The 23,613-nt window shown below is 39.3% G+C and overlaps 1 protein-coding gene across 1 annotated transcript; it reads left to right on the forward strand.

The window, feature by feature from the left end:
• The first annotated feature begins 14,515 nt into the window (after positions 1-14,515).
• Positions 14,516-21,774, forward strand: LOC149298760 (nucleotide sugar transporter SLC35B4-like). The gene is made up of 10 exons (XM_089487212.1): positions 14,516-14,592; positions 16,308-16,421; positions 17,289-17,391; positions 18,535-18,584; positions 19,173-19,254; positions 19,423-19,483; positions 20,050-20,159; positions 20,775-20,850; positions 21,172-21,247; positions 21,528-21,774. Exons 1-10 carry the CDS (start codon positions 14,516-14,518, stop codon positions 21,772-21,774), a joined length of 996 nt encoding a protein of 331 aa, XP_089343338.1.
• The last annotated feature ends 1,839 nt before the right edge of the window (positions 21,775-23,613 follow it).

Genomic DNA, 23,613 nt, shown 5'->3' on the forward strand with positions numbered 1-23,613 from the left:
ATGGTAGCTTGGCAAGCCGCATTGCTATAGGCTACCTACCTCAAAATTAGTGGGAGCTCCAAGTTCAGTGAGGTAATGCACACACTGTATGGATGGGCTCAAACTTCTTTATAGACATACATTCACACACAAAATATGTTTGCCCAGATTGAACTCTCTTTCTATGGAACTAATTTAGTAGAAACATTATTTGTGCAAAGCTATGGAGACTTTAAAGCATTATCCCAGAACATATCCCAGAAGATATTACCAAATGGCTAGATAAATTCCATATGGGTATTGCAATAATGTAGTCTGCTTTATTTCATATTATGTTCTGGAACAGTTTCATACCCCCCCAATTGCCATTTTTGTACGTAAATGAATAGAATTGTGGCTTTGGGGTGTGCAACCTGTGATCTATGCCTGTAATTTAGGAGGATTTAAATATACCTTTAATGCCGTGTTTTTATGTGAATTCCAATTGATCTATAGCGGCAAAGCTGGGTTTTTGTGTTATTCTGTAGATCCATATCTGCTATGCTATGTTTCCATACATTATTATGTCATATTCAGTTGATTAATGCTGTTTCCATGTATTTATTTGATCTATACCTGCAACGCTATGTTCCATATATTATTATTATTGTATACCTGCAAATACAGGATTTGTATGTCTGATTCTGTTTATTTGATATCTATACATGCAAAGCTGGGTTTGTGTGTTAATGTGTTGATCTATACCTGCTATCGGCAGCAGGGTCTAATAAATGGGTTTTAGATATTTGGACAGGGGCGCAATTTCAGTGCTTGCCATAGGCGCTGTTTTCAATAGATACGCCTCTGATGCCTCGTTATCGAAGTTTAACTCTTTTAAAACGGATGTCCGCCACCATGCAATGTATGGCGGATGTTGACGCCCCAGGGAGGGGCCAGACATGGCCCCTGATGCCGATCTCTGTGTTGTTGAATGCCTCAACATCGAGGCATTACATCAACACAGTTTAAGCAAAGAAAATGATCGTAGATCACTTTCTAAGCTTGTTTAATGAAATGACATGCCGTCAATGGACGTTAAGGGGTTAAAAAAACAGAATCACAAATATTGAAAAAAAAGACCACAAGTGTCCAGTTATGACAGCCATCTACAGTAAATAAAGGTTTTGTTAATATGAAATGAAAAGTAATGTCCATGTTTAGTCAGGTTTCTTTGGTATTCAAATGGTTAATCATCTTAAATTCCAGTGTATTTCACAGGATCCTTTGAAGCTCCTTTTGAGAAGTTTGAGTACTTCAATTTTAACTTAACCAAATTTAACCTGTTAGTACCTACTACCTAGCTTTGTGTCCTAAGACAAGTAGCTCCTTCAGAAACCATGAAAAAGGCAAACCTTTACATGGTTCAAGAATTCTTTCCGAAAAGGGTTTGGGCATTAAACAGTGCTAGGAATGGCATTTTTTAAATTTAGTTTAATACTCTAGATTGAAAGGTAGTTGGAGCGGGTCCCTCATCACCTGTTGTTTCTGTAAGTCAAATTATTATGTTATATACTACTTGTCATGTCCTGTTTACCGTTTGTACAGCCCTGCGGGATATGATGGCGCTATATAAACCATTAAATAATAATAATAACACTGTTAGATTCAGCAGGGTAGGTGTAAGAGCACCGTCTGTACCCATTTACATTCTGTAGGTTATACGGAAATGCTGCATCAAGAAAAAAAGAAAATATGTGGATATGTGTGTTATGTATTATCTATTATTATGTATGGATTTCTATCACACCATCGTATTCTGCAGCACTCAGCAGTGATTCCCACCAGTGTATAGATGAAAGATGAAGATAAATAATGTTGGCATGGCATGGTACGTTACACCCCTGTCCTTTGTGAACACCCTGCTAACATCCATGTTATGATACTCCTTTCTTCTAAAGAAAGATTCTTGACATAACTCCGTAGCCTGCAGGCAGGATAAGGATGGCTTAGCTGTGGACTGCCCATGATCTTTCACCTCGCATGGCAGTTTTATGACTAGCACACCTGCAAAAATGGTGTTTTCATGTTCTCTTCTCCTGTGAAAAGGGGGCCTTAGAAACAAACAGAAATACTATACCACCCCTACAATTCGAGACTGTAATGTGACAATATGGAGTAGCCTCAGGGAAACCTGCATGTTAACTTTATTTGGAGTGAGATGATCACATTCTCATTAAGACCTTTGGAGAGGAGATCTCAAGTCTGGAGCCGTGCTTGACTCCCCCTTTAGAGATTAAGTGACCTTTGAGTTTGCACACTTTCACTTGTAAACAATACGGTAATATGGTAAGATACAGTAATACCTAATGCACTGATTAGTGGATATACACTCACTGGCCAATTTTTAAGTACACCTATTCAGTTTCAACACAAAATGCTAATCAGCCAATCACATGGCAGCAACTCAATGCATTTAGGCATGTATACTTTGTCAAGACAACTTGCTGAAGTTCAAACCAAGCATCAGAATGGGGAAGAAAGGGGATTTAAGTGACTTTGAACCTGGCATGGTTGTTGGTGCCAGACGGGCTGGTCTGAGTATTTCAGAAACTGCTGATGTACTGGAAGTTTCACTCACAACCATCTCTAGGGTTTACAGAGAATGGTCCAAAAAAATATCCAGTGAGTGGCAGTTGTGTGGATGACAATGCCTTGTCAGAGGTCAGAGGAGAGGGGCAGACTGGTTCAAAATGACAGAAAGGCAACAGTAACTCAAATAACTACTCGTTACAACCAAGGTATGCAGAATAGCCTCTCTAAACAGATCGAACCTCGAAGCAGATGGGCTACAGCAGCAGAAGTGCCACTCCTGTCAGCTAAGAACAGGAAACTGAGGCTACAATTTGCAAAGGCTCATCAAAATTAGACGATGGAAGACTGGAAGAACGTTGCTTGGTCTGATGAGTCTCGATTCCAGCTACGACATTCAGATGGCAGGGTCAGACTTTAGTGTAAAACAACATGAAAGCATGGATCAATCCTGCCTTGTATCAAAGGTTCAGGCTGGTGGGGATGGTGTAATGGTGTGGGGGACATTTTCTTGACACACTTTGGGACCCTTAGTACCAATTGAGCATCGTTTAAATGCCACAGCCTACCTGAGTATTGTTGCTGACCATGTCCATCCCTTTATGACCACAGTGTATCCATCTTCTGATGGCTACTTCTTGCAGGATAATGAACCAAGTCACAAAGCTCACATCATCTCAAACTGGTTTCTTGAACACAATCACCAGATCTCAATCCAATAGAGCACCTTTGCGATGTGGTGGAATGGGAGATTCACATCATGGATGTGCAGCTAACAAATCTGCAACAACTGCGTGATGCCATTATGTCCATAAGGACCAAAATCTCTGAGGAAGGTTTCCAGCACCTTGTAGAAAGTATGCCATTAAGAATGAAGGACGTTCTGAAGGCAAAAGGGGTCCAACCCGGTACTAGCAAGGTGTACCAGTGAGTGTATATATATATATATATATATATATATATATACACATAGCGTGAATGAATGATATGTTATCCTTAGACTTATTAGGTTCAGAGTGGACTGTTGAAGATATTTCCCGAAGGAATAGCACAATTTCTAGACTTGATACCGTGTACTAGCAACTCCCTGTTGTAAACTATAGTTTTTGTCAGATTTTGCTTATCTTTGATCACAAACATATGGAAACTGACATTGTTACATCATCCCAGGCTTTTAAGGTAAAACACAAATGCTCTCATAATATTTCCTTCATTGGATGTAATAATCTGACAGTTATTCATCATCTTGTTTGCAGCTGAAAGATATTTCACTGACAGAGAGGGGTTATAAATCAGCCGTACATCGGATACAGCTGTAAACCAGTTTTAATATGTTTTGCTCCAAATAGACTGACCAGTAATTACAATTAGTAATTAGTAAATTAGAAACAGAAAATGTGTGCATTCAGAAAACTGTCTTTTTCACAGTGATTTTGCAACGTGCCTGCTCCATTATAGCAGATTGTTACATCATTTAGACAAAAGATTACAGAAAAAACATAAACATAAACACATTTAACATATACATAGATATATGCTTGTTGGTCCTTCTTGGTATTCACCATTCTCTATTAGCCTGCTGTCATTTGCATTCTAGTTAAATAATACTATACTAAAATTATACTTTTCCTGCATCTGCATTACAAATATGCTAAAAGCAGTTACTTTCATTTTGTTTTAGTTTTTTTTATATATACCGTATTTGCTCGATTATAAGACGAGGTTTTCCCCGACTGTCAGAGATCAGAGTTCCCCGCACCGGTGCCGGTCTGCGCGATGGACGCAGACAACCCCCGCTGCTAGCCACACCTCCTTCCGGCTGCAGCGTAAGTTGTGTATGCGGATCGCGTGGACGTCAACCCGCTGCCCCGGGATACAGCAGGAAATTGGAAGCACCGGTAAGTGTGTGTGGGGTGGGGGGGAGTGTTAAATGGGGGGGAGACAGAAGGAAGACTGCTGCCCTGGTATACAGCAGGAAATTGGAAGCACCGCTAAGTGTGTGTGTGGGGGGGAGTGTTAAATGGGGGCATAGGGCATTTCTGGAGGCAGAGTGCTCTATGAAATGCCTTTTAACCCCCTGAACGCCACTCTGCCTCCTGAAATGCCTTATACCTCCCTATATGCCACTCTGCCCCATAATATGCCTTTTAACCCCCTAAATGCCAGAGTGGCATATAGGGGTATAAGGCATTTCTGGAGGCAGAGTGGCACATAGGGGGTTAAAAGGCATATCATGGGGCACAGTGGCATATAGAGGGTTAAAAGGCATATCATGGGCCACAGTGCCATATTGGAATGGCAAGCCTGGGGGCAGATGTGCGTAACTGGGGGACAGGTTGGAAAATACAAGGAAATAAAAACAAAAAAATATTTTTCTCAATCATAGCTTTTATTAAAAAATGTAATAGTTTACATGAATTAACATTTCCTATTTCCTATAGGGTCGTCTTATATTCAGGCTTTTTTTTTTTCCTAAATTAATATTCAGATTTTGGGGGGTCGTCTTATAATTGAGCAAATACGGTATATTCAAAATAGGTCACATTAAAATATGCACAAGGTAACTCTACTACTGTTACAAAACTTAAGTGGTTATTAGATACAGAAAGCTGTTTTTTTTCTAAATAATGATGCCCTTTCTATGAAATTATAATTTGTTTGTAGATTAACAATGGCCACCAAATATTTTATTTTCTGGAGTTAAGTCTTTACCTCCTCAGGGTCTTTCAGATCATTAATGGGTAGATTTCCAGGCTTCCTCTTTCCAAGTTCCAGAACTTAGTAAGTACTCAATGGTCCATAGCTTCTGGAATCTTATCAGTGCTGTAAAGGTCCTCTTGTGGCATAGCATCGATATATCTGAAATGCTACAAAACAGATGACTGAGTTAAAAATTATGTATCCTTTTGCTGTTTTGGAAAATTTAACAAAACATTGAATAAAATGTGGATAATTATACTCATTTAATTTATGCAAAACGGTCCTTAAATGATTGAATCACTAAATGCCCATAAAGGTGCGCCAGTGGCTGCTTGCAGAAACCATACGGTTCAACCAATCACCTCATGCAGCTTTCCATCATACTGTGCCATCTCTTTCTGTAAATCTCTTATCCTAAGAAAATATATGTTACTGCGTGTGGATAGTCATTGGGAATTGTCAACTATCAAATAAAAGAAACTATTACCTGCATAAATACATATGCAGCTGTGGCTATTACTGGCAGACCGAAATTAATAGACATGTGCTATTTTGCAACATTTTCATTAGAATTATTATTATTTATTGTTTTATATAGCGCCATCAAATTCCGTAGCACTGACATAACGCAGTATATAACATAACAATTTGATTACAGAAACAGGTGAGGAGGGCCCTGCTCAAACGAGCTTACAATCTACAATATCCTTAATATACATATGCTCAGAGACGGTATCAAATACTGTCCCCATGATGAAGGGAACACACATTTCTATAGGTGGAGTAGGGGGTAAAACCTTTTAATTCGTACTTCTTAAAACACACAATATTGTATTACGCAGCCCAACTTGCAAGGTACCAAGAAAACCTGCTATTATCCTTAGAAAACATAGGCAACCTATCCAGTAGAACAATGCCATAAATATTTAATTCTTTAGCACAGTTTTGTACTAAAAGCCAAAACAATTAGACTACAGTACAAAACAAATCAATTAATAGCAGCTGGTGCCCAAAATTTTCAAATGAACCAAGCCTGACAATTATTCCACAACGGCTTTCTGCACATGCTCACATTATTTTGCCATGGAGGTAGTGGATGCTGGTCTCTACACCTTTTATGCTTAGTTTAAAGTTCCTCCATTAATTTTCTCTTGGCCATATCATTAAGCCCTTCTTTTGTGCTCAGTCCTTATGTTGTCCCGCAAATGACTGATTTGCATTTGCAGTGCTTAGATTGTAACATTTGCACCAGTTTGTTATTGTATGTGTTTCTAAATTGTTCTACTGACTGTAACAGCGCTGCGGAATCTGCCGGCGCTTTATAAATAAATGTAATGTTTTAGTGAACATTTACTAGGCTCCTTCAACAGATGGTTATCTATAATCTCTACATATGTGTTTAGTTTGATGGCTGCTGTGTATCTGATGTCCTTGGTCAAGATGTTCCTCTACAGGATAGCAACATAATTATGCTATATAATAAGACAACGACACAGCAAATATTTCACCAGGGTTAATACCCAGCACACACAAATCTGATTAGCTTTCTGAATCTGAAACACATTCAATGTGTATGCTTTATAGTGTAAGGAACCACTGGGGTTGTAAGTGGGAGTCCAATTTGCAGAAGTAGGTATCAGTACAAAACAGGTCAGGGCTGGTCCAGTGGTACAGGTGTCGAGGCCGATCCAGATGGCAAGCAGGTATGGCAAATCAAAGTGAAGGACATGGACATAAGCAAGCATGAAACAAAAACTATGATACAAAAGGAACATACAGCCTAACACTATTGCAAAACAGATTTAGTTGATCCCACTGCCATAAAATGAAAGCTTACCACTTCATGGTACTTCAAATCAGCCCTGAACTAAGAAAACAGACCATATGATAGGACCAGGTATACCCTGAATGGTGTTCATTGGCCAGGTTTGTCCCTTCATCTGTTATGCTAGTAATCCACGCGGGGGGGGGACGATCTGGGAAAAGTTAGCACAATTGATTTAATTCATACCATTAAGTTAGATTTTGCTAGAACATGTGTAGTTCTTAAAGAAGTGATTTTGGTATGGTCAGAGTTGGTGTCCAGGCCGGTGTGGAGAGAGTCATAAAACCCTAGAGCGCCAATACAATGTGGGAGGAAACTGAATGCAGCAATCTCAAGATTTTTCAAGAGAATTGGAGGATGTGGTAGAGACCCATACTCAGGATGGGTATCTCTGTCATGTAGGTCTTCCTTTCCATGAATTCACTAAGAGGCTAAGTAATTATAGCTCTCATTCACTCAGTCACTCACTCAGACACAGTGTAGGGTGAGAAACAGGCTAAGGTTTATTAAACAGGACACTGGTATTTATAGACACAGACCCAGGTGAGTTGCAATATCCTGCTCCCCAATGTGGCGACCTCAAACCCTGTACATTCCTGGACGCCTCTGGTTAGTTATAAGTTGCAGTTTCTCCTGATTTCTGACGGAGCAGGCAAAGCAGAGATTACAGAGAACGGGGAATAAGAGTTAGGACAGGGTGGTGACAATAAACAAACATAAAGGAGCAAATACATGTATAAAACATCTACAGTTTCTGGTAAGAGAGGGAACTTGGTCTGGCCGACAGTTTATCAGGCAGAAGCAGGGTGAGATGTTGAAGAGGGGTAGGCAGATGGTATCATCACAAAGGAATAGCTGTCAGGCATAAGGAACTGGAGAGAGACAATAAAGATGATTGAGGATGTGTATCTGTTGGCTATTGGTTTGGATATATTTAACATGGGCCTGCAGACAGGTATTTAGAGGGAACTGGCCTTGATGGGGCATAAGTGGCCATGGGGCTGCAGTGGCCTAAGATTCCACATCTTTAACTAGTTTTTGGAATGGTACGTTGGAGGCTGCGCCTGAATTGGCTTTGGGTGGCGGGTCCAGCGGGCGGCTGAACTCTTAGTTTAATGTTTTGGTTACGCCTGCTAGGTTTAATGCCTAGGTGCTGGCAGGTTGTTAACAGGTAAAGGTTATATGGCTAATTTGACATGGAGATTTAATAAAGCTGTGGCCAATGCCCTTACCCACAACAATGGCCCCATACGTTATTTAAGGTGGATGGATAAAAGGGGTTGGACTCTAGGCCTAAGCAGTCAAGGAAATGAAACATTCAGGGGATTGGCATAGAGCTATTCTGAATCTAAGACAAGAGCAAGCACTGATTAAGACCTGAGTCTTCCATCAGGAAAAATGGGCAGACTAAATGGGTCGAATGGTTCTAATCTGTCAAATTCTATGTTTCTATCAAGAGCACTCACAGTCCCTCTTTAGGGTACAAATACCTCTGAATCTCCTTCCTCTCCAGATGTCCCCTTTATGCTACGAACTCTATGGTCCTAAAAGGCTCAATAACGTATACATAAACATAAGAAAATGTGCTTACAACGTAAATATTTTAATAAATTCCTCTTCTTCTAAATGACTTATTCATACATAAATAGCTGTGAATAGGCCACAAAGTTGCATAAAATATTGTAAAGCCTGTTCCGCAGATATGCCTCTTACCACACCCTATGACCTTGACTTTGCATACCATGTTAACAACTTGGCTCATAATAACGCGCATATACAGTAACATCATTAAGGAATTAAAATATCACCATGATCATATAAAACACATGTGGGGCCAGATGTCTGCAACATATTTGCTTAATTATGCCTGGAAAAATAAACAAGCTAAATAGGGATGCTTTTTGGTACATGTTATCATAAATGGAAATGTGAACCACAGTCTGACTGCATCTATACATTTACAACAATCAACCTAAGACACATCAGCTGAGTTAGGTACTGGAGTCCATGCAGGACATGCCGCATTTCTGTGAGGGAAAGTATCTTGTTATCGGACACATCAAGGATGATCAGTCTCATTGAGGAAGAGAGTGAGAAGAGGCTGGAGATCTTGCAGTTCTGTTCATAAAGTTCATAGAGCATTGGTTCTGAAAACCATCCAAAGAGTCCAGATGAAACCATGGTCCAAATAACAACTCAAGGCCATTTGCATGGATGAATGTACATCAGAACAATCCTTCAGCACCAGTACCTCAAGGGCTCCATTCAAATCCATATGGAAAAAGTAATGGTAAATAGAAATCGTATGGATGGGCTTGCTTGAAATAGGCTGTGTATGTGTGGCTAATTTTTATAACCATCTTTAATATATAGCACTGTTTAGAAAATGGTGCTCTAGGCAAATGGTGAAAATGCATCCATGATCATTAACAGTAGAGAAGAGAATACAAGACTAATAAGGCAATAAATATGGAAAGATAATAAGATCCCTTTTTTTCGTTTGTTAAATCATACAGCATGCCGTTTCACTTAATTCTCTTAATTTTACATTCTATGTGATATTACCAAATTTTGGACATTTGCAGTCTTTTCTCATCAGATCTGCAACATGACAGGTCCAATCTCCGACCCCGCAGCACTATATCTTTGACTATGTATCATTAATGCATTGTGTGACAAGATGCCAGATAGCTCTTCCACTAATGCATTGGAACACCCCATGCCGTCATGCATAGTTCAGTTTAAAATGTGTTTTATGGTCCAAGGTATCCAGTTTGCAAACTCTTCAAAACTTGATCATAAAGGTAGTAGATGAATGGAAAATGCTATAAAGCAGCACAATAAAACAGCACAAGATCTGATAAGCAGAATTACTGCATTTGTAATTCCACTTAGAGAAGTATGACATCAGTAAAGCAATCCTAAAATGTGGAATATGTTTGTTAATAATAAAAAAAACACGAACGATTTTGGGAGATATGGTTCTTAATTGGCACATGTCCTAACTTGCCAGCTCAACAATTGAGCTTTCAGAATACTTGTCATACTTTTGGAATGGATCCTGAAGAGCTTAATTTTTCCTGGAAGAATGTTTCTTCTAATAACCTGGACATGTATACAGTATATCTACTGATCAAGGACACACCAATCTCAAACCCTTTTACTCCCAGAAAGCTACACAACATTACACTACATTACCCTTTGTTGACTGCAAGGAAGAGTGCTACACTAATATACTAACTATAATTTGTTGGTTGCATCTACAGTCTAATTCAGCTGGCCATATTGCTAGATAAACTGGGGTTGTGATGGCCCATACTGCACAATAACTCTTTTGTTGTTGACTGCAGCTCCCTTGATATACAGTCAGCCATTACCGTCTGAACACCATAGGAATTGTAGACTGGGGTACTTGTGGCTAACTTTTACTAGCCCAGCTATTGTAAATTAAAACTCACATGTTGCGCAGGTACATGCTGGTATGTTGGCTACTGTATTTCCCTGAACAAATAAATGTAGGTAATTAGGAGGAGGTAAGGAGATATTGGGGTGAAAGAGGGGACAGGAAGGGAGGATATGTTGCCCCTTCCCTGGAAAAAAATCCAGCGGACGCCCACAAGAGATTTACTGAGCCATGCGAAGTGCCGTTGCACAGGAGGTAAGTCCGTTTAACAAGCTGGTACACCGTTACTGTTAGAATGCCTGATCAGGCATTTTCTTCTTGCGGATGTCAATTCTGACACCTGCTGGAAGGACCGTGCAGAGTATGTACAATATAACTAAAGTGATGGGTCAGGGCTTTTCACAAAATATTTATTGGACTATACACATAAAAAAATCCTGTCTGTCTTTGTGGATACACCAAATCAAAAAAGAGTTTGTGAGAGAAATGTGAAAACCCTCCAGGTTTAAGAGAACCCTAGCAAAGAAGGGTTTGTTACTGTGCATTTGTTCGAATATAAGACAAATGCTCTGAAAAATACTCCTCGTCTTATATTCAAGGTCGTTTTATAATCCAACCTCAAATAGAGGTCTGACTATAAGGCTCCTCTCTGGCAGCCGGTGAACGTGACAACCTCTGCTGCTGCCGGACACTTCTATGACGGAACACCGGCGTGACATGACCTTACGGAGCTCAGTCATAGAAGCACCTCTGGAAGTGCCGGGTAGCAGCAGAGGTTGTCTATGCACATTGTGCAGACGTTCACCGGCTGCCCCTTCTAGACACCAGGGAGTCTGAAGCACAGGGGACAAGTCTGGGGATGCATTGGTAACTCTGGGGGGCAGAGTGACATATCAGGGGGACAGAGTGCCATATCAGAGGGACAGAGCAGCATATAGGGGGGGTATAAGGCATATCTGGGGCAGAGTGGCAAATGGGGGGGTATAAGGCATATCTGGGGGGCAGATGTGCATAACTGGGGTGCAGGTTGACAAATAGAAGGAAATAAAAACAAGAAATGTGTTTTTCTCAATCATAATTTTTATGAAATATGAAAAAATAGTTTACAAGTGAATTAATATTTACTAGTAAAACTTTTTTCCTATAAGGTAGTCTAATATTCAGGCTTTTCCCTAAATTAATATTCAAAGTTTGGGGAATCGAGTAATCGAGCAAATGCGGTATTATCATTTTGCTCACATTATATTTTTATAATCATTCATCAGATTAGTTATCATATGTATTCTTATATGCTGCAGCAATTGTGTTTGATCGTTCCATGCCCCTTTGGTCATCGTTCTGCGATGTGCCAGATCGGTATTCAGCTTTCTGAAGCCTCAGAGATTAGCAGCTAGAATTGCTTCATGACCACCTCCATGGGGGATATAAGAGGTGCTGATTGTTTCGGCAGTGCCAAGGCAACGCCTGGTGATCAGGAATCATTAGTGCCTAATAAACATGATGCGCAACACAAAGTAAATCGACAGGTTTATTTAAAGTTTTGTAACAGCCTCATCTTGGGGTCCTGTGATACCAAATATTTGAATTCATTAAATTGGTATGAAATTGTTGTTACAGTAAGAAATATCTCAAGTAGTAGGCAATACCAGGCTATCATACTGTAATAATAAATCCTGAGTCTAGATGTGAAGTGGGTAAATATTGATAAAGAAAGGAGGTAATGATATAGAAGAAGATGCTGAAAGGAACATTTACTGTATAGATCTTGCATGTTCTCTAGACATAAGCAAGCAAGAAGAGCAATGATTATGCATAAATGGGAAAAGCTGTCAATAAAGAGATGTACATAGATAAATAAAAGTATACTTATATGCACGGCAAACATTAACAGCCTTAATGCATTGATCCGCACATCTGTAGGGAATGAAAAGTTTTATCGACAACAATATGAGCTTATTACCACGCCTATTACCATGTGCTTATTACCACACACATGTGGCGTGGGGGTCTCTATAGGGTTTAGTGTTTTTAGTGAAAAGAGCTGTACCTCTACAATCTGCATAACACTGATATATGACATCCCATGCAGGGGTCTGACGCTGTGAACATCGACCCCCTTCCCCTGACCCCCCCTCCCCCAGTCAAAGTCCTCCAGGAAAATCCAAATAAAGACACATTTATTTTATGAAATATAAATATTTTTTAAAATGCACAGAAGAGCTCATGTGGACCACAACTCTTATGGTTCTCATCTTTACAGCACAGCTGAAATTGGTTGCCAAGATCAATCCTAATCTAAATAAATCACTCCGAAGCTAGACCCAAACGTTCAAATAATTTATTTATTAACATCTTAGTTAAAGAAACATAATAGCTTCATATCTTTGGAGACAATGTATCTTGTGTCAGCATCAAGTATAAACGTGTTTCATCCAACCTGGACTTGAAAATATATTTGTATTTAAAAATTATCATTATAAATTGGTTATTAATAATCACTGTAAGCAGCCTTCTAGAACATTGATTCCTATGCACATACAGTATATAGAGCGCTTTATGAACATTATTTGATTATATATTTTTCAATAAATTTAGAATGTATATAGACCTGCTTGCAAGCAGGTCTCTGTCTTCGGTTTGTCTTAGTCTGTCAATTATAGTCTTGTCATTCCCCTTTAATATATGTATAAGAAGCGGTCCAAGTCGGAAGGGTCCTTTCTGAACAATTCTGAAGCAGTATGGAGAGACAGGAAAAAGTGGTTGCAGGGGTCGTCCCGGGGAGCTGGGACCCCTGTAGCTACCACACTGTATAATGCGAGGGAGCACAGAAGAAGAGGCCTTAAGTGACATTAGGCCGGTTAGAGGGATTTCCCAAACCAGTTGTGAGGACTCTGTGCCGTGAACCCTGTCCGAATGGAGTAGCTTTAGAAATGTAAAATGATTTTGTTACACTGGGTTACACATGAAATGCAGTGTATATAAAAGTATCATGATTGAAATCAGTAAATAATAAATGAAATTTGCTTTTTAAAACTTTATTTCTGGAACAACAAGGTCTGTATATGTTAAGAACATTTCAAGTATACGCAAGAACAGACAACCCCCTCTTTCCCTCAAATGTAGCAAAATAAATTAAGAAACCATCAACACAAAAAAACCCCAAAAGATCCCCTTTCATCATCCTCCATGGATTGGACGGACAGATTTGCACCTTAGCACCGATTGCTAATGCAAAAGTGAAGTAACGTATTATTTGTGCATCTTTCATAAAGGTCTTCATGTAATATAGTTTGAATGCCATGTCATAAACATATTATTTATCATTGTAAAAGAAGATATTCCACACTGCATTTTGTTTCAATTTTTTTTGGTAAAAAAAATGGCTTTGGAAAAAAACAAAAACAAAAAAAAATATTCCCCCCAGACCTTCCCATCTCTACTCCTACCCCACAAGGGGGGCTCTGGGTAACCCGGGCCAGAAGGTTTCCAGGTATGCTAAGTATCCTCACATCTGTGTAGAGTAGGAATGAGTCACCCGGACATTGGAGCAAATAACCTGAGAGTCGGGATATAACCTCGGGTGTTCCCAGGTATGTGGTGACTCCAAAAGAAAAGGCTTATTCATACTCCTGGTTTAGTTTAATTAACTGGGGGTAGTTACTGTTTTTAGCAACACACACCCCTGTCTCCAGCCCTGGACACGTACGCGAAGAGTTACGAGACATCACACTCTAAATATCCAGTTGCGGTAAACTTGCCATTAGTAAACATGGCGGGTGCGGTAACCGCTCGTGGATTGGGTACTTCCGTTACTTCCAGTTTCCACAGGGGTTTCTGGGAGTTGTTGTTACTTTTTCTGCTATCTGCTGCTGCGTATCGGCTAATAAACTACGTTTCCCACGAGCCTTTGCGCCTGGAGCGGACGTGTCACCTAAAGGTAGCGGTCGCCGGTTTGTTCCAGACACTGGCTCTTTGAATCTAATTGCGTATTGAGCCTCGTTGGCTTCTGCGCTTGGAGGTGGATTACCGGACGCGTCAGCATGCACCCTGCCGTGGCCGTGGGCCTGGTGTTCGCGGGCTGCTGCAGTAACGTGGTGTTTCTGGAACTTTTAGCCAGGTGAGAGTAAACAAGCAGTCTCCATTCATTCCCACTCTTAACTGAATGCTATGTATTGGCGATACCTGCGTGCCGTGTTAGGCTGTTATTATGAGATACTTTGCAGTAGTATCTAGTGATTGAGTTCCACTTACACACATTCCTCTGTCTCCTCTACACCTTCAGAGTAACTTACACACTGCATCGGAGGACATGTCATTCTGCAATAGAAGAAATAGCCCGGTTTACTAAATTTAGGGTCACAAAATAAGTTCTGTGCTTTATACGCAAGCCTGGCATGTTTTGGGTCGCGTCCAACTAAACATTTTTCTTGGTGGTTACTGCTATCCGGTGATCCCTGCGAATCAACATACCTGGGAACTTTGTAAATGACGGTTACATATTAACCCTTTAATGGCCCGTCATGCAGATTCGCTAAGTATTTAAAGATGCTCTTAACTATTTCACCTATATTCAACCAGGGAAATCAACCATAACGTATAGGGAGCAAAAGCACCAACTGAGAGTCTTACATATGATTACGGTAGAGCAGGAAGGAGACAACCCAAGAGTCTGCCGCTTCACTGTGGGATTGCAGCAAAAACCCGAGATTTGGGCTCAAACCCTTGAGTTCCTGGGTACGCACATGAGCAGTATGCGTTCTGAGACTTTCACGTCCATCGTTTTGGAAGCGATAGGATCACTTATTGTATGCCCTTTGAGACAAACTTAGAATTTTTGGAACTGAAGGATATAAACCATGGTGTGAAATGGTGATTGCTACATATTACTCATCCTGTAAGTACATGTTAGCCTGTATTCTGCTTCTGCATCAGGAAGGTGTGTTCAGTGATCTGATGTGAAGCGTTTACTGTGACTGCCGATCTTCCCTCTTTGCTAATAGCGCATTAACCTGTTTAGCAGCCGCTGTGCAGGGTGGATGCTACATGTTCAACCTTGAACCTCAGGGCTATAGGCGAAAATACACGATTGCATATCACCAGTGCCTGTGAGCATGCGTACAACACGTGTGTACAGTACTCCCAGGGGCACTGCCAATGTCACGCAAAACATGCAGCGTTTGAGAGAAACACAAGTGAAGCATTAACCGGTGCATTGAATGCCATGGAAGAGCCACCACATTGTTACTTTGTCTAATCCGCCAAGCATTGTACATATAGACCTCTTCGTGAGATACTCTGTGGTTGCTCATATTACCACAAAATAAACATGTGGAAAATAAACATTAGAACATGTGACGATTAAATATACATATTTGTTCCTTTTAACATTAATAATATAATGCCTGACTTATGCAAAACATCAACTGTATTCCCTTTCATGTTAAGCAAATACACCTTAGCAGGTCTGACATTTTTGTTTTATTTCGACCATCATATGCATAATATAACTGTGTCGTCTCTTTAGATTTGTGTGGGATCTTCCTTGCAAATGCATGGGGGGGTTCTGCATGTATTTAAAGGGACTCCCCAGGCTTCATATGCATATAAAAGCTGCGTGGTCCTTTAATATGTGCACGTACGCAGAAAGCGCTCTCCCTTTTTATTTCAGTGGGGACAACTTTCCTGCCATGTCTTGGCCAAAGCATGCACGAAAAGCAGCAAATTACTCCCTACTAATGGACTCTATTACGCATTCCTCGTTGGTAGGGCTGTATAGGGACATGAGAATGTTTATTTAAGACATTATTCACAAGTAATCCTCTTTCTTTCCAGGAAATTTCCAGGATGTGGAAACATCGTTACGTTTGCACAGTTTCTATTCATAGCCATAGAAGGCTTTATCTTCCAGGCAGATTTCGGTAGGAGGAAACCAGCCGTTCCAATAAGGTAGGATATTACTCGCTGCCGCAATATCTTATTGAACCTAACTTTTTGTAATATTATGGGTTTTTTAGCAGCACAGTTAAAGGCAAAAGTCATTTAACCATGCTGATCGTAACTATGTAATATCTATGGAGTGGAAGAAGTAAATAATAACCATGGTTATTAAAAAATAACTATGAACTTTATAGGTAACAAACTGTTAACTGGACTAAAGTCTGCTACTCATCCCACAGTAGAGCTATTGCAAAATGAATTAGTAACTCTTGGGAAAGTTTTCTTTGGGCTCATATTCTTGATCCTGCTTACTTAACAAACCTATTGAGTGGTGCTAAGTTGCTTACAGTATCCGAGTGGGTGCCACGTTATTATAGCAACTTGATGTAATAGATACCAAGATACTAAGTGTGCTCAGCTCCAGACTACGAGTTTTCAGTTACTGGACTTCTAACTGGGAAGTTGAACTTCTTGGAAAGTGATTTTATTATATCATAGCATTAAATACCTTCTCATAAAGTAGTTTTACAGTGCCATAAACCATGGGGGGGGTTAAGGCTGATGCCTAATGTCATAGGATGTGCTTGTGGAAAAAAACTGCCCATAGTTTACTTTAGTTCTGTATACATGCCAGCATACTATTTACCATTTGTGCGCGTGTGTATATACAGATACGTTTCACCTACTGCCCCGTAAATAGTGTAAAGCATCCTGCTCCAGTTGCCCGTCTAGCTTATTCATCTAATTCAACATGCATGTATCCATTCATTTGATTTAGTTATACCAACTAGATTTGGTAGTGTGGAGCCCTTGACCTGTTTATATGTTTCCCCAAACTTTACAGATTACAAGCCTATTTGCTATTTTTTGTTGTAGGTATTACATAATCATGGTAGCCATGTATTTCACAGTCAGCGTGGTGAATAACTATGCGCTCAACCTCAATATCTCCATGCCGCTACACATGATATTTAGATCGGTAAGTGTTAAAACACCTTCTGGAACTCTTCCTTTTACTGAAAACAATTATCATAGGGTGATATGTATTTATAACATGACATTATTAGAGCATAACAAAATCAAAATGTTGATCGGCAGTTTTGGAGATGTCTAAGATTTGCTATAACTACCCATTGTGTTTGGAACATTATATACCCGCATGCACTCGCCACCCTCTCCGTAGCAGGTTTGGAGGTTTTCATATCCTAAGGACCAGAATGTTTTTTTCATTTTTGTTAAACCATGATTTTCCTTTTTTCGTATAAGAGGAACAAATTACACATCATTTTTTTTTTATTATTTAAATAAATATATACCGATATATCATATCAATATATACAACATAATTATTAGTCATAACAGATACTAAAAACTATACTGAAATAGAAACAAAATAAAAAAATTTGCAAGTTTGCGTAACATTTCTCCTGTACTGTAGGGGGTCACATGACACAATTTATGTTCAGCGACATCTGCAGCTTGTAGTAATATCCCATAAACGTATTTGTTTTAGGTTCAAGAGGGCAACACCCATCACCCATCCTTTACATATTATCCTATATTACATATTTTGAATACTACTGGCTTAAGGAGTTTGGGGGGTAGTGATTATTTTTAATATCATTTTTTTTACTTATAGTAGTAGCGCTGAGGCACTTACTTTCCCTTTTTTTCTTAAGGCTCTAGACTCGAGATCCCCTTGGGGTCTCCCAATAACTCATATTTGTATTTTTTTTTCTCCCTCTCCTCCTGATCTGTCTGTGCTGGTCTCACTGTGATCAGCAAGAGGGCTTCCATAGCCCAGCATTGGTGATCACAAATCTTGCAAGCATAAGGAGCAATGGGAGAGCCCAACGTTCTAGAATGACCCTGCTCTCCTGTCCTCGTTCCATGTGTGACGGCACTTTGATTTTGTATATCTGTGATACATCGTATATTTGGCTTTTGACATTATTATACCAGAAAGTCTGAGCATTTAGATGACTATTATTATGTTAGCATAATAACAAGACACTTAGGAGGTTTGCCACTTAATTAGACACCTTCCATCTCACTCGATTTCATTTTTGGAATGTAACAGATGATGGAACTCACTCAACTAACAGGTTTTCTTGTATTCCAGGGATCTTTGATAGCAAATATGATACTCGGCATCATTATTCTTAAAAATAGGTAAGAGACCTAATCTGTACAATATTATGTACCACTCAATCAATCAATGCAGGGTTGCTACTGTAATGGCTTAATTCACTAGCAGAAAAGCCCATAGTGACAGTGTACAGTAACTGGTGTTATATGCAGCTTCCTCACCAAGTAATCAAAATGAAGGATTTGTCATGAATTTGTATGTAAAATGCACTAAGAAAGTAAGGCCATCTCAGGCAGCTAACTTGTACCGTGGGAAGGATATTTAATCAAATAATTGTCTGCACTTCAAACGTACACCCCTTGTTTCCACAGCTGTCAACCCTGTTCCATTTAACCCATTATTTTCTGCATGTTTATCTAGTTGTTATTAAGCAAGTGCCTTCCCACATCTTCTATCAATCTGTAACGGAATCCCCACCTGTAATCCCCTATTATTTGTTCACTCCAATAGCCTTCTAGATTTCGTTATCTCAGTATGTTTAATGGCCATCATAATTCTTTACATACCTGGATAGTATTGCCATGAAGTGCGATGCCATTGATTATCTGTATTTTTAGCCGTAAAAAAATATCATATGCGTGAAGTGTATGTTTTCTTTTATTTCTCCCCAGATACAGTACATCCAAGTACCTGTCTATTGGCCTGGTGTCTATGGGGATCTTTATTTGCACATTAATGTCTGCGAAGCAAGTGGTAATGCTTTCTGTGATATTTTTGTATGCATTTATTTTGATCAGATATGAAAATTGTGGGGTTTATTTTTAACCAGAAGCCTAGTGACGCGTATCTAGTGAAAGTAATATTGTCACTAGAATGACGGTGCATTATATGAAGTATATTAAATTTTTTCCACTCCTCTAGGCATCCCATCCATCTGACACTGAGGAAGATGGGTTTATTGCCTTCTTATGGTGGCTTCTAGGTAAGTGTTTCCCGTTCTTTCCATCAAACGTTTACACTAAGAAAAGTATTTCTAGAACGCAGCATGCTTGGACGTTCAAGATGATAAAATTAATTCAATTATTATTGAAGGCTAGGGTCCAAGCCTTGAGCCCATGGTCTTTCGAGACTTTGAAAAGCCAAACCTTACTACCAGTTAAGTTGATTCATTGAAAGTTCATTTTATTGATTTAAAGAGCAATGCAAAAGTAATTGTTGTGGTTAGGAAACCATATACGGTAAAATGAATACTGCCATTGCCACGGTCACCTTTTTTAATGAGTACTGCTGCTTTTCAAGGCAACTCGTCCCATTGAGAGTAGAGCAAGGCTGCACACACCCATCCCTTACAGGTCACATACAGGCCAGGAATCCTGTCAATCGCCATCTGAAAACAAGTCGTTTTTTACATTTTTAATTGAGATGATGGGACATCCACACTTTCAGTCACTGTAGTAGCATGAATGTAAAGTCCCTTTCTATGCCTCTATGTTTCTGTTCAGTTAAATCCATTTAGTGAGTGCTTATGTGACTTTTCCCCCCCTGCAGGTATTGCAGCTCTGACCTTCGCCCTTCTAGTTTCCGCCAGGATGGGAATCTTTCAGGAAACGCTGTATAAGGAATACGGGAAGCATTCCAAAGAGGCATTATTTTATAACGTAAGGTTAACAGCGGGAAGTGTACCGGAGCTACATAGAAGACTACATTTAGAGGAGGTTTATTCTATAACATTCGGCTGTCCATCAAGAATAGTTCTAGTGCATGGCTATAATTGTATTATTTACTGCTTTAACATTTATGAATGCAAATTATGCTGCACTGCAATACACTGTGCGGCGCTTCTTAGGTGTATGTACATTTAAACCAGCACACATAATGTAGGGGTATTTTTTGCCCAGTTATATAGTGTATATTAAATGTCATTCATTTACATATCCATAATGTTGATAAAATAGTATCTCCCTGATTTAAACATATATTATGAAGCATGTGTGCAGCCCCTCTTGCAGGAGAAGATTTCTGGGCTTTTCAGTGAAATACAGTATGTCATTTGAATATTCATGGTGTAGTGAAAGACGCTACACTGGTTTGGTGTACAGTGCAAAATCACCATACATATACTAATTTATTGTGTATAATTTAGCATGTACTTATGTTCTTATGTGTGTATTTCTAGACGGTGATCCTAAAAAATTGAAAATCTTGTTTGATATAACTCCTGAGCTTTATGGTAGAATTAAATCATCTCTCTCACGTGTTCTTTTCTCTGACAGCACGCATTGCCTCTGCCTGGATTCCTGCTCCTAGCTCCTGACATTTATAATCACGCGGTTATGTTCACCAAGAGCGGTAGGTGTTCAGGCTGTCGGCGGGACGCTGCTTGTGCTGTGGGTTAGACACAATCCTCCGTGTTCCGTTACTTGCGACCTCTCATTTCTTTCTGAAGCGTGTTCCTTTTTTTCCAGGCATGAAGGTCTAAACTTACTTAGCATGACTGGTTCCACCATTATTTCCTGTTACATATCAAAATACCACAAGATATGGAATTAAGGGTCTGCGTATGTCATATGCAGAACACTACAAGAAGGCCATTATTTTGTCCTGCTGTTATTTTTCTGAGAATTTAAAGATTCCCATATGGTTAACCCATCCTTGCTTTATTGATTGCAGAGCTGTTCCAGGTCCCCGTTCTGGGAGTACAGATGCCGATCATGTGGTTTTATGTGCTAATGAACGTAATCACTCAGTATCCTTGCCACACAGCTTTACCCATCTCTGGGGTTTCTTGCTGCTCACGTAGGGACCACAGAAAAGCAATCAAATGTATGATTGATGGTTTTGCTACTTTGGCGTACTGTATTGAAGTCTGCATTAGATGTTAAATGTTACAATGCAGGAAACTGAATGAATTCAGTAGAAATCCTGGTTATGGGCACATGTAGTATACTGTGCTGAGGTACAATATGAATACATGGTACTTGCTTCTGTAACCTGTGTTGTCTGTTCTCCTTAACTTTGTTGCTCAGATATGTTTGCATCCGAGCTGTGTTTACCCTTACCACTGAGTGTCCATCTCTCACGGTCACCCTGGTTGTCACACTTCGCAAGTTCCTTAGCCTCATTTTTTCAATACTTTACTTCAGTAACCCTTTTACCACCTGGCACTGGATTGGCACACTTTTTGTGTTCTTGGGAACTCTATTGTACACTGAAGTGTGGAACAGCTTCAGGACTGCACCTTCCAAGGATAAGAAGGAAACTAAAAAGGACTAGATGACCCCCTTTTTATTAGTCTGGTACAGTGTCATCGACTATGAACATGCCTGTACAGTCTGCATTGAATTTTTTTTAATGTTGCATCCTTCTCATTTTATGATAGTCTGTTGATAGGAAACATAATTGATCAGCACTGTAAATATCCGGTTACCATTTTATTAATAATTTTGTCATGGCCTGTGTTCCACGCTGATAATGAGGAAGCCAATCACATCAGAATGCTCTATTTAGATAAGAAAAATATCTTAGTTAAAGGACTATCGGTGCTTAAACAGAGAATAAGCTAATGGTAATCAGCAGCGGCAGTACAGCAAACCAGAAACTGGATCCTCAGGGGTGGTGCCAGGTATGCAAAGGTAATCCTGAAGAAATGGGAATCTTGCTGATTGACCCTTTGTAAACCACAAAGGGTTTTGAGATTACTTATTCCGAATAAGAATATTACAAATGTGAATATTCAGAATCTGGAAGCGCATACCATTAAATAGTTTAGCTTTACTCTCATTTAACATTTTGTTATCCCCTTATTTATTTCATGTATGATTTTCAGTATTAGAGCATTAACCATCTAACGGTAATTATACATAGGAATTACATTGAGCTTAGTTAAGTTTTTACATTTTTAGTCTCCTAACTCCAGGATTCTGGTGTGCACATTTTCTATCTCCTGATATATTGTAAAGATACAATATAGGTAAGTGACTCATTTTATATGGTTGTGTATAAAGTAGCACCAACATCCCCTACTGCTGAACCTGGCAAATACGACTCCTTTCGTAGAGGTCTAATGAATGGAGACATTCCACGCAGATCTGTCATTTGATCCCTTGCCCGTCCATACACTCCGCACAGTTGAACAAATGATAAGTATTTGTGCTGTAGAATCTGAGATCTCCATGTCCTCACATCAGTCAGCCAAGGACTAAGTGTGTTGCTAGCAAAATCCATCTGGAAACCATACATTATTTTAAACCTGTAGAATTTTATGCATTTTTTTTACTATGATAAAATATACCTACCTGTAAGAAAAAAGTGTTTACATGTTTTCAATTTAAATAGATGTTTACAGCCTTAAAGTTCAGAGCAGGACTCTGCCGCTGGTCTTATTTTCAAGATGTATCTTAAATGCACAGCACTGCATTGCGCTCATCCTTTTGTCATCTAAATGGCTTTTTGTCATCTAAATGGCTAAGCAAAGTTTTAATTTAATTTGTTAATTTTTATTAATCTGCTGGTAATTTATTGAGACCAAGCAGGAAGATAGGATATTTATATTTAAGTATTAATACATTTTAATGCAATTTTAAATAGCTGAATAGTAGTATATGTTAGATACTGTTACAGCAGTGCCTTATTTCTCTGAGGACAGAACGGTTTATCCGGCCAGATTCCAAATCCGTTTATATGGGTCAGTAAAAGGTGTATAAAACTAGCTACTAAACATTTTGCTTAAATAAATAGCAGTTTTAAAATAAAAATATTCCAAGTTTCAAATACTGTTATATATTAGATAATGTAGTTTTGTTTTTTACCTTAGTTTGGCAGAAAACGGTTACACTGTGCAAGTTAATTCTTTGGGGTGACCTTCAAAGCTAGTGTTTACGTACTTCAAAGAGAGCTGAACAAATTTAGATCATACGTATCTTTAGTGTCTATAGCAAGTGTGCTTTGTTTCTCTGTTTTAAGTATCTAAAGATACATGTTCATTACAGGTAAACCAGTGTTCAGCTTTATTGTTGAAGGACATGTACATACAGATGGAATGGTGTCACAACCCAATGTACACAGGCTATGAGAAGAATGACTCTTCGTTTAGATGTATTGTGAAAGCTTTCA

Source organism: Sceloporus occidentalis, unplaced genomic scaffold (assembly GCF_023333645.1).
Source record: "Sceloporus occidentalis isolate IW3139 unplaced genomic scaffold, rSceOcc1.0.p SCAF_31, whole genome shotgun sequence".
In the NCBI taxonomy this organism is placed as follows: Eukaryota; Metazoa; Chordata; class Lepidosauria; order Squamata; family Phrynosomatidae; genus Sceloporus; species Sceloporus occidentalis.

Coding starts and splice junctions, on each gene's coding strand:
- LOC149298760 (XM_089487212.1), top strand. CDS start 14,516: ATGCACCCTGCCGTGGCCGTGGGCCTGGTGTTCGCGGGCTGCTGCAGT. Junction 19,255..19,422: donor TAATGTCTGCGAAGCAAGTG/GTAATGCTTTCT, acceptor CCACTCCTCTAG/GCATCCCATCCATCTGACAC. Junction 19,484..20,049: donor CTTCTTATGGTGGCTTCTAG/GTAAGTGTTTCC, acceptor CCCCCCCTGCAG/GTATTGCAGCTCTGACCTTC.